Consider the following 11,506-nt stretch of genomic DNA (forward strand, 5'->3'; position numbering starts at 1 on the left):
CCTGTCACATAAGGAATGTCTCTTCAAGAAGGGGGCTGTGGGGGTTAGCCAGGCTCAGACAGTCCTATCCACCCCCGGCACAGGTGAAGGCTGTGGGTGCAAAGTATTCTGGGACGGCACTGCCACACTGCGAGTGTGTAACCTCAGCCAGTTTGCAAGGGGCCAGGACCAGGGATGTTTCCGCACTTGTTAGGTCCTGATCCCAAGTGATTTAGGCACTCAGCAAACTGCACCTTGCCCATCTTTTGCCCCCACTCCACACTCTTTTTCCTTCCCCCAAATCCCTTCCCAAGCCATAACTTTCACGTAACTCGAATGACGTGCGCACCATTGTGAAAGGTCCAAATTCCCCTCCCCCCCCAACCAGTCTCCAGGCTATAAATAACACCTCAAGGCTCCAGAATAATCAGTCAGATCTTCCGGCAGCTGCTCCCAGAAACCTCCCAGAAGCAGGTAACATCCTTTCTCCGTGCCTCCCAGGCTGGGACCTTTGGGGAGGTGGGTTGGGATTGCAATGATTCCCCTCTGGGAGGCTTGGCTGACACGAGAAATACCAGCTTCCTTTCTCTGCACCCAGGCAGAATTATTAGAGCTACAAAGGCAGCCAAGGGTGGCAGTAGCAGCTTTGCTCAGCAGAGGAGAAATTATCAGGAAGCGAGGCAGACTGGCAGCTCTGGCTGAGGTCCACCTACTCCCTTGGATGTTAGGAACTGGCTGGTGGGGACCATAGAGAAAGGAGTATGGTTTTTTAGAAGCAAAGGAGAATGGGCATGGCTGAGAGAGGCAACGGTGGGTGGGAGAGATCAACCCAATGGAGAGCCATCAGACATCCCCCAGAGAGCAGGATAGGTATCCTGAGTTTCTATGGAGCCCATACCAGTGCTGGGCGGTCCCAGGAGGTCCCGGGGTCTACCACAGACTCACACATCCTTATGGACTTATGGCCAGCCTGGTATCCATCCATCCTGTCACACTGGGCTCTGTCATTGATAGGGGCATTCAAGGAATGTAGGCAGACCCAAAGCTTTCTATTGTGGAGCATCAGGCAACCTCTGCAAACCCAGGGTCTGCCTCAAGCTCAGATGAGGATCTATCTCCCAATTCCCAAGCTCCTGAACCAAGGGCGCATCTCATTAGAGGAGCCAGGGAAGGAACCCCAGATGTTGATGAGGAGATACAGCTAGCCCTTGATGCCATGGTGGGAATGGTAGTTGTAGCAGGCAACGTGGGGGGCCGGCAGAGAGCACTCCAGATCTGCAACCCTGGTTTATTTCCTCTTTCAGAAGCAGCAATGGCCACAGTGCCTGATCTCTACGCAGAGTTGGAGAGGTAACCACAGCTTCTTGCTCCCTTCCAGAACCAGAAAGTGGGGCGGGGGTGGTAAACAGATTACAGGGGTGATGGGTGCCAGCGTTGGGAACAGCTGTAGGCAGACAGGAAGCTTCAGATCCCTAAGAGATAAGACATGAAGGAACAGCAGCTCTGCCTGTACCAGGCAGGCTTTGGTGATCTACCCAAGATCCCAGAGAAGACAGTGTGAAGTGAGGGGGGAGGAATGCCGAAAAAAAAAGGCAGTGTGTTAACCCAAATTGGACCCATGTGATTGTGGTGTGGGTGCCAGACACCCCACCCAGCTGTGAGTCACAGCCCCCCTGCCCCCATGCCTCAGTTTCCCTAATATGGGCAGTATTGTGATCCAGCCAGACTATGCCCGTCCTGGATGAGCCCAAGGCTGGAAAACTCCAGGCAAGGCTTGCAATGGCTCCCCAGCTACCTGGCAAAAGAAGACAGAGGTTATCATATCTTCTTGCATACAACACAGCACAGAATATAAGACACTTTGTTCTTGAAAAGCAGAATGAAGGGGAAAAGCTCTTTCCGTGTAATAACTAACTATATAGCAACCTGGCCTCCCTGCTGACCTGAACCCGGTGGGTGGCATGCACTTCATGCCAGAAACTGCTTTTACCATATTTCTCACATATAACATACACTGAAATTTCCAGACATTGGTTTTGGGGGGACAAAAAGTGTGTGCTGTATGCCAGGAAATATGGTATATCAGTTATTGGTTTCCATTAGCAGCTTGTATTTAATAGGACATTAAAAGGGATGGAAACTACTCAGATCAGCTCTTCCTAGAACTTGCACAACAAAAATGGGAAAAACCAGGTGGGTCTAAGATGCCTGTTGTTTTCCCTGAATTATTTTGGTCTCCATCCATAGCTATGGAGGAGATGGGACTGGTTAGGATGGTCTTGCCCAATCCAAGCCATTCTCCCAAGGGGTAAGGGTAAGGTTCAACCAATAGGGAGCAATGAATCAGAGCAAAGTGGGGCTGGAAGGGCAGGAATGGTAAAAGACAAGATGATTTCTGCCCCAGAAGCCAGGACGCCTTCAGTCTGGGGGCCAGGGCATCCGCATAGGGCACATATGTGACAGGAGACCCTCACACATGTATCTTATGTTGCATCAACCAGAACCTAGGCTTGAAGGACTCTCTTTATATCATTGCCCAGTGCCCCTCAGCCCCACAATCAGGCACTGATTCTGCTTTTTTTGTTTTCTTTCCATAGCTACAGTTACAAGACTGACTACCCCTGGGAAACAGAGGTAATACATCCTGCTTGCTTTTGTGCCAATTGTCTTTGGCCCTGACTTTCCAAAGGCTCATGCCAATTACTGTGCTGAATAATCCCCACACCCTTATATACCCCACCAGACCCAGCCATCTGGGGTCACGCAGAGTTAGGAAGGATGAATTGAGGATGAATTTGGTGGAGTCTTGCTTCTACTGAGTTCCCTGAAGGCAGCAGAAAGCAAGAAAATCCCTGTCTCTTGCTCCAAGCAAGCCCCATGCCCCAGAAGCCCTGTCTCTCTGCCCCATCCTGGCCTCACCTTCCCAGCTTCCTGCCTCAAACAGCTTTTCTAACTGTCTGCAGGTGCTTTTATTCCAGTATAATCAAGCCAGAAATGAGCCTAAGCCAGGTCTGAGGCTCAGGCTGTGTGAGGACCAGATAAAGTTGAACATCAACAAGGCATAGAGAACAGCACAGAGAGGTCTCAGGCTGCTTCCTAGCTATTAATGCCCTCTGCTTTGCCACTCCACAGGGCCTCTTCTACAACCTCGATCCTCTTCCCAGCCTCAAGAGAGGCCCCAAATGCAAGTGCAAGGTCCCAGAAGAGTGTGAGGAAAAGAGAAGTACAAACAGCGAGCTGCTGACCGTTTTCAACAACTGGGTTGAAGGTACGAACCCTCAGTATCTTCTTTTCTAGAGGCAGGTGGCTTGAAATCTGAGCATGTCTAGACCTTGGGGAATCTCACTCTTTGCATCATTAGGGGCATGTTGCCTGGGGCAGATCCGGGAGGGCAATGGTATAGTCACACCCCGCTTTGATTAGGCCTATGTGCAATTCTGGGCTCCACAGTTTAAAAAGGACATGGAGAAGTTAGAAAGGGTCCCGAGGCAGCAACAAAGATGATCAAGGTTTGGAAGGCAAGTCATATGAGAGGCTGAAAGAGCTAGCCATGTTCAGCTTGTGGAAAAGGCACTTAAGAGAGAACATAATAGCAGTCTTCAAATACTTGAAGGGCTGTCGTAAAGAGGGAAAGCACTTTTTCTCTCTTGTGCTACAGAGAGGAGGACATAGAGCAATGGCCTGAAGTTGCAGCAAAGCAAGTTTAGGTTGGATCTCAGGAAACACTTCTTCCCTGGTAGAGCAGGGTGGGTGTGGAGTAGGCATCCTGGGGAGTTGCGGACTCTCCATCACTGGAGGTGTTCAAGGAGAGGTTGGATGGGCACTGGGATGATCCAGGTTTAGCTATGCCTGTGTTCTATTAACTATGGGGATTTTTCAGGCTTTTGGCTTTGGCAGGGTTGACCCCTTCCCTCCTTTCTACTACACTTCAGGGTTTCTTAAGCCTTGTTCAAGACGCATTGAGTGTTGGCTGCAGCCCAGACTAGGAATAGTGGCTGGGCTATGCCAGTGTTCCTGCTGGGACCAAACCCAGAGGTTCCTGGCTAAAGGATCTTGCCCCTCTGCTCAGGCTCAGGCTCAGACTGATGCTTCATTTGGGATCAGGAAGGAATTTTACCCCATGGTCAGATTGGTACAGACTGGAGAGGTTTGCCTTTCTCTGTAGCAGAGGCATGACCTCTACCTGGGATCTCTTGAGCATCTATTAAAAACCTTTTATAGAAGCAGGACATTGGCAGCTGTGGTTCCCCTGCTTTCCTGTGGTAGGGTCAGATTTTAGGTGTGTGCTGTGTCAAGGCTGACGGCAGTCTTATGTAGCATTTAGATGATGGATGTGCCTGGGATGGTTTGGACGCAGCTGATCCTGTGTCAGGCAGGGGGCTTGACTAGATGACCTCTGGGGTTTCCTCCCAGCCCCACTTCTCTATGACTCTATGATCTGGGGGGATCCAGTTCTCTCTAGATCCATGCTCTGCTCCATGTCTGATGAACCTTCCCTGTCCTGTGCTTACAGATGCTGTCTCCTTCACCAACTCCGCCATCACTTTCAGAGGTCCTTCAACCTACAGATACGCCTACACAAAGCAGCTCACCATCAGGGATGTAGATCACAAGGGTTTCACCTTGCAAAACATTCAGGGCCAGGCCCAGCTGATGGCTTCGCACCTTCAAGGTCCTAATACCAGGCAAGAAGGTAACGGAACAAGATCTGAGCCAACCATGAACAAAGCCAGGCTTGCTCTTCTCCAAAGCCAGCCAGGAAAAGGCAACGATGCCTCCTTCCCTTGCAATCCCATTGTCTGGGGGGATATGTGATGTACCTCCAGCCCACCAAACGTGTGGGAGGCAATATGATGTCATAGGGTGGAATTTCTTGGGCTGTTTCAAGAAAGTCTGCCTTGCTTAATGCACTGACGCCAGATTCCCTCTGCTTTTCTCTTCCCAGAGAAATTAAACCTGGATTACTACTTCTCCACGCAGGGCTCCTCCAATAGCCCTGTGGCCATACGTCTCACGAGCAAGAATCTCTGTCTGTGCTGTGCTGATGGCAGCCCTAAGCTGCAGCTGGAGGTGAGATCACCCTCTTGGGGCCCCTGCCTGCCCATTCCCACCTATGGCTATCCTGCCAATAGAATGTGAGGCTCAGCCACCCAGATCAGGGGTCCCTTTGGTTTTAGCTGCTGTCATAATTCCCTTCCCTGAAGATCTCACAGCTCCTATGCATAAATTGCGGGTCAGCCACACATAGTGGCTAGTCCTGGGTTATGCATGGGCTCAAGCCGGGGGCTTTCAAGCGCCAGCTCTTTGCTGGGTCTATTAGAACAGTGATCAAGCCCTAAAATGCTTATGCTTCTGGGAATTCCTGGGTGTCTGCCATTGACCGAGACCAGTGTGATGTATATCCAGTGCCACCAATGGCATAAGAGTCACTGTGATGTCATAGGGTAGGGTTTCTCCTCCCAGTTCAGAGCAGGTGAGGTCACAACGATCAGTGACATCTGCTTTGCTTCAAAGGCGACCGTGCCACAGAACCTCAGTGTTTCTTAAATGATCCTGACAATGGGCTCAGAGGCTTAACTCTCTGCCCACATATTCTGGGAAGAATCCCATTCAAGTTATATTATGTATCCACAGGGCTTACAGATCAAGGGAAGGGATTTTCCCCATCTACTCAGCCTCACATAGCTTCAGCTCTGGGCCTTGCACTTCAAGAAGGACGTATGTGGATTGAAAAGAGGCCAGCACAGGGAAACAAAAAGGAACAGGAGCCTGAGTGATGAGGACAGGCTAGAAGAGCCAGGGTGACTGAATCTGGAGAAGAGAAGCCTGAGTGGGGATTAGATGCCAACCTGAAAGGCGATGATAGAGAGGATGTAGATGGGCTTTTCTTCATGGACACAGGGGACAGGGCTAGGAGCAAACAGCCTCAAGCTGCAGCAGAGGAAACTGAGGCTGGAAGTGAAGTAGAACTTCCTAGAAGGGGGATCCAGCATTGAACAGGCTGCCCAGAGAAGGAGTCTCCATCATGGGAAGTTTCTGAGGGCAGCTTGGACAGACACTCAGTGGGGGCGGTTTACTCCTGCCTTGGAACTGGACTAGAAGTTACCTCCTGAGGTCCCTTCTAGCCCAACCTTCCCATGATCTGATGCTCATCCCCTTTCCAACAGCATCTCACTGGCTTCTGCTTTCCCCCAGGAGGTGTCAGGGCCCATGCAGGAAATCAAAACTGAGGCTCAGAAGCGATTCTTGTTCTTCAAGACTGATGCCGGCAACACGTTCAGTTTCGAGCTGGCTGCTCACCCCGGCTGGTTCATCTCCACCTCCAAGACTGACAGACAGCCCATTACATCAGTCAATCAAACTGGACAGGTGGCCATCACCAATTTCTTCACATATGAGAGCTAATCTCCAATCATTTGTGGCTGATTCAGGCTAGTATGTACCATGTACAGACTCACGCGATTCCAACACGTCCATGTCATACATGTGGCTTTGGAATGACGCCATTGTAATTCTCTATGAACTTTGTTGTGCTATTTATTTTGTATTTATATTGTGGTAACTTGCTTTTGCTCAGGGTGCCTCTGGGGGCTTTTATTCTACCTGGAAAAGGACAAGAGAAGTTTCAAAAGCAAGTTCCTCTGAATAGCCTGATGGGCCGCATCCAGCCCCTGGGCCGCACTTTGCCCACCCCTGGCTTCAATTCTGATGACTGGCCTATGCCTTTCACTCCCCTTGAAATGGTCCCTCGCCATCTGCCTTCTGCCGCATGCTAATGGCTGTGATTCAGGCGGACCTGCTTCTGGGATCAGACTAAGAGGAACATAGTGACACCCCCAGCACAGCAAAAAGGGGGGGCAAGTGTCCAGAACTCCCCAACAGTCTCTCGAGAGCACCCATAAACTACAAACAAGAACTTTGGTCACTGACCCCAGGTGTGATTCTCAAATGCTTTACAGGCATCGTGTGAGATCAGGTCTCTAATCCGGTCCAAATCAACATGCTTTTCCCCCCTCCCAAATCAGTTTGTTTTTTTTTAAATTAAGCTCAGATCCATCAAAAAATCTCCCGGCTCTTAAATTTCCAGTTGAAACAAGGTTTTTCAGAGGCAGGCACTAAAGAAATAAGCCGTCCTGCTGGATCTTGCAAATGTCAATGCATTTTGTGTCCAAAATGTGGAGAACTTGAGGGTAAACTTGACTCCAAAACTGATAGGTGACTAGAATGAAACTAACTATTATAAGAGCAACTCCATTTAATATATATATATATTTATGCTGACCTGTTTAATACATATTTATATAACATCGATCTAACGAAGAATTATTTATATGAGGCTGATCTATTTAATATTTATTTATCTGATGCTGATCTATTTCAGACACATTTACATAACAATGTGATGAAGAATTTTTTTGTATGATGTTGATCTAGTTAATAAAGGTGCAGTTGGTTGAATAAATGTGCAATTTGTTGGGATAAGGATTTGGGATCGCAACAGAAACCCATGAGCATGGGTAGGACATCTGTTTCATTAGCACAGCAGTTCTTGGATTTCAATCTGGGAAGCAGGAGGGAAAAATATTTATGAAAAATATTTGCAAAAGCTTTTCTTTCTCTTCTCCCAGAGCCCTTGCTTCATTTGGAAACCACACCCCAGAGTTTAAGCAGCAGGGTTGAATATTTTGGGGGTGTCAGAACAATATATTTGGTTTGATTTTAGGCAAAACACCTCCCAATTTCTCTTCCCATTTTACCAAGAAAAAGAACAAGAGGAAGCTGGGCATGGGCCCATCTAGGATCTAGGGTACAGATGACACAGGGCATCAGCACTTATAACATGAAACCTCTTTTTCTCCAGGTAAAAAAGAAACCAGAAGCTTTCCTGCTATGCTAGAGGGCCTGGTGCTATGTTATTCCATTTAAGAGCAAAGCAGGCACCGATATAACGGCTGGCCAGCATGCTAATTTGCTAGGTCATCTCTTAAGTTTAAAAGAAGCAAACAAATTGGGCAAAAAAGCCCCAAAAACAGGCTGAATAGTCCTATATCATGTCATGAGTCCTGAAGTGAAATGTCTGTCTCTTCCTTTGGATTTGTAAAATCAATTGCAGTCTTCTTGAGCATCTAGACCATGCCTCCAATGCTTCACTGCCTGGGTATAAAGGCTTTTATAGTGAAGTGTATAAAAACCCAGCTGGATTTGGGGCTGGACGTCTCTGTGCTCCTTGCTCCACCTATTTCACAGATGTGGCAAACTGAGGTCCAGGGGGAGGGCTTGCCTCTGTGTCTATGTCACATGCAAGGTGGGTCCGGTGCGCTGGCCTGCAAGACTGCATGTGGGGGGAGGTGCCCATGTGCACGAACAGGGGCTTGGGCATATAAACAGGAGAGCACATGCAAGTGGGGGTGAACACGGGCACATGCACACGTGTGGACCTGCATCTGGGTGTAAACACAGGTGTACACGCCTGTCCATACAAGTGGGTGCGCCCATGGGCATGTACATACACGCGAGTGTAACCACAGGGGTGCACACGTATGTACAGATATTCACATGTGAAAATGGATGTATGCACACAAATATGCATGCATGTGGGTGTAACCATAGGGATGACACATGCTCAGGGTGTGAATTGGGATGTGTACACATACATGTGCGTGCATAACATGGGTGTGAACACGGGCGCACACGTATGTACAGGCATGCGGGTGTGACTGGGGACGTGCGCACAGAGCGGCCGCGAGCACACGCAGTGCCAGGCCAGTGCAGCGGCATTAACTACCCGCTAATTACCCCAATAACCCCGCTAATTGCACTCCCCAGCCCTTCCGGGACCAGGGCGTTGCCAGGACGCCCCCGCATCTGGCCCCGCCCATAACCCGCCCTAGCCAATCACCGCGCGCACCGCGTGGGAGGGGGGGCGACATGGGCCCAGCCCCGCGCGCCGGGGCGCCCTCGCTCATTGGCCGGTTTGAAGGAGGCGGTGGCCAATAGACGTGCGGGGCGGTTGGCGCAGCAGCGCGAAGGCTCCAGCCGGGGAGAGGCGCGGGATGGAGGCGCAGGGTGAGCGCGGACCGGGAGTGCTGCAGCGGACGGGCGGGGGCCTGGCGGTGAAGTGTTGGGGTCCGGGAGCTGGGCCCGTGACGGGGGCGGGGCCTGGGTGGAAAGTTGAGATATGGGGGCGGGGCCGGTGTTGAGGGGCGGGGCTTCGGTGGAATGTTGCGGGGTGGGGCCTGAGCGGTGGAATGTCGAGGGGCGGGGGGCGCACGCGTGCGTGCAGTCAGTGGGTGTGAGCAGGGTTGTGCGCTTGCACGCGGGTGTGCACAGGGAGCTGGCTCCACTCCAGCTCCCAGGCCCCTGGGAGACCAGCCATGGCGGCAGAGCTGTGCGGCCGTGCGCCCTCTGCTCGGCGCAGCCCTGAGGTACTTCAGTGTCCAACCAAGCAGCCTCGGCGCAGTGGATCTCGGCCCCTGCTTCAAGCCCCCCGCTCCGTCAGCTGCACGGGCCCTGCGAGGGTTTTGGAGCGGGTGCATCCCAGGGCTGGAAATGCACAGAGATCTCCTTGATCTCTGCGTGGGAGGGGGAAAGATCATTTCCACCCTAGGTTGGATTGCTTGTGCCTGTCTTCTAGCTGTCTGGAGGACTGGAGGCTGTTTTTAGGGGACTTCCAGGTATCAGACTCTTCTTGATGAGCAGATGCCACCTAGAGGGCACATGAGAAGGGACGGCCAAGTAGAAGAAGCCTTCCAGATAGCCCCACTGGCCCAAAGGCGAAGGTCTCCGCAGGCTGGTAGCTTCTGTAGCCATCTGGCTAGAGAATCCCTTCCAATCCTTTTCCAAGGTCTTGGAAGCCAGATTTGGCAGCAGCTCACCAAAAGGTGTCTCAGCCTGAAACACTCCCTCTGTTCCTGCCTGGAGAAAGCATTGGGTCCTCCTGTCCACCTTACCTGTAGCTCTCTGAGGGAGGTGTTTGAAGGGCTGGGCGCTGGGAAAGGAGCAGTTGCTTATTGACAGAGTATCAGCAGCCAGGAATAGAAAAAAATCTATGTAATATACCCTGTAGCAGCCAGCCCACTCCTAGTTTCACCCTAACCAGGACTGATCCTCTGAGACTCCAGTTGCCTTTTCATTTTTGTTGGCTGCTCTGCTTTATACCTTACAAGTCATCTTGTATCCTGTTGTCTTGCGTGATGTTATAGCCGTAATGGTCCAGACCTTATGGGAGAGGCAAGGATTTTGTAGAGCGATCTCTTATGCAGTTGGGATAAAGTCAGACACAGCTTCCAAAGAACATCTTGCATTCAAGAGCTTGTGTAAATTTATCCCGATGACTTTGTCCAATAAAAGACATCACCCTAAGATAGTCTCGCCTCTTGTAGTCTTACCGTCCAAGGTAAATGTGAGAGCACAAATTAATTCGTGGGAGGCAGCATCATTTTACCAGCAGCATCTTCGGTAGAGATGGGAGACCTCTTTGTCCCCAAATCAGCCACTCTCATTTGTACACGAGTATTGCCAAGGGCTGTGGGTCTTCAGGCTGCATGTGCTGCAATTCACTATGATCTCTTTGCAGAAGAGCGGCAAAGAAAGCTCCAGGAATACTTAGCTGCCAAAGGAAAGCTGAAATGTCCCTGTGCCAAGTGAGTCTGAATCTTGCGTCAGCTTCCGAATTCTTGGCATTGCTGCTTTCTCTGTGCTGGATTCAAGTGAGGCATGCTGATGTGAAGGCCAGCCAAAGGCAGGGGAGACGTAATCCACTCTCTTCTCAGGGCAGAATGTGGACTGGGGTTTGGTGGGTTGCACATAACGTCATGGAGACGGGCAGATGTATGGAGCTGCTGTATCTGGAGAGACTGGTCCCCCGATCCCCCCAGGCTGGACCCCACAGGACTATAAGTGGCTGTGAGCAGCCCAAGTGGTTGGGACCTTTGGGGGTCCCAATGAATCCAGCCCTCTTCTCTGGACAGGACCAGCTCTGTCTGAAGCCACCCAGGGCAGGGTCTATCTCAGCTTCTCTTAAAACAACACGAATAAAGGTGACCCATATGATCAGGGTTGTAGTGCCATTGCCAAGCCAAGAGAGACTAAACAAGGCCAAGGGGGTGGATAGAGCAAATAGGATAATCTTATTCACCAGGTCCCAGGAGTTAATGACCAACTGCATTTAAAAAAAACAAAAAAAACCCTCCTCTCCTTGCTTTTGAACCCAATAATGCAGTGTTTCCTGTTGAGATCCTTTGGGGGAGGGAGGGATGTTAGTGCCAGAGGGAGGTTATAGTCAGGATGGCCCAGAAATGAGACAAAGCTTCCTTAGGGTGACCTCTTTTATTGGCCTGACTGTGTAGCTGGGTACAGGTATGGGGAGGCCTGAGAAAGGAGCTTTCCAAGGCAAAACATCCTCTGACTTTATCTCAACACCATACATTTCCATTTGTCTTCCACAGGCCCTATTTAAAAGATTCAGCCAGCCAGCGGATTCTCCAGGAACCCCCACTTTGGAAACCGGGAGCAGTAAGTAGGGAAA

General features: G+C 50.6%; 2 protein-coding genes across 2 annotated transcripts in view; both read left to right on the top strand.

Moving 5' to 3' along the window:
• Positions 1–433: 433 nt before the first annotated feature.
• Positions 434–7,367, top strand: LOC112547978 (interleukin-1 beta-like). The gene is made up of 7 exons (XM_025191677.1): positions 434–453; positions 1,284–1,329; positions 2,577–2,613; positions 3,112–3,247; positions 4,493–4,672; positions 4,925–5,049; positions 6,175–7,367. The coding sequence occupies exons 2-7, from the start codon at positions 1,292–1,294 to the stop codon at positions 6,382–6,384; spliced, it is 726 nt and encodes a 241-aa protein (XP_025047462.1). The 5' UTR covers positions 434–453; positions 1,284–1,291; the 3' UTR covers positions 6,385–7,367.
• Positions 7,368–8,951: 1,584 nt separating this feature from the next.
• The window catches only part of CKAP2L (cytoskeleton associated protein 2 like), a 16,834-nt gene continuing 14,279 nt past the window's right edge, over positions 8,952–11,506 (top strand). The window contains exons 1-3 of the mRNA XM_006035525.3: positions 8,952–9,045; positions 10,556–10,622; positions 11,427–11,493. Of these exons, the coding sequence (XP_006035587.1) occupies positions 9,033–9,045; positions 10,556–10,622; positions 11,427–11,493 (147 nt within the window). The 5' untranslated portion in view covers positions 8,952–9,032. The remainder of the gene's footprint in view (positions 9,046–10,555; positions 10,623–11,426; positions 11,494–11,506) is intronic.

This window comes from Alligator sinensis, unplaced genomic scaffold (genome assembly GCF_000455745.1).
Source record: "Alligator sinensis unplaced genomic scaffold, ASM45574v1 scaffold1462_1, whole genome shotgun sequence".
Lineage (NCBI taxonomy): Eukaryota > Metazoa > Chordata > Crocodylia > Alligatoridae > Alligator > Alligator sinensis.

What these genes read in the sequence shown, in the direction of transcription:
- LOC112547978 (XM_025191677.1), top strand. Translation starts at nt 1,292, where the DNA reads ATGGCCACAGTGCCTGATCTCTACGCAGAGTTGGAGAG. An exon ending in CTCTACGCAGAGTTGGAGAG is followed by an intron (nt 1,330 to 2,576) that starts GTAACCACAGCT and finishes TTCTTTCCATAG; the next exon opens with CTACAGTTACAAGACTGACT. An exon ending in TCCTAATACCAGGCAAGAAG is followed by an intron (nt 4,673 to 4,924) that starts GTAACGGAACAA and finishes TTCTCTTCCCAG; the next exon opens with AGAAATTAAACCTGGATTAC.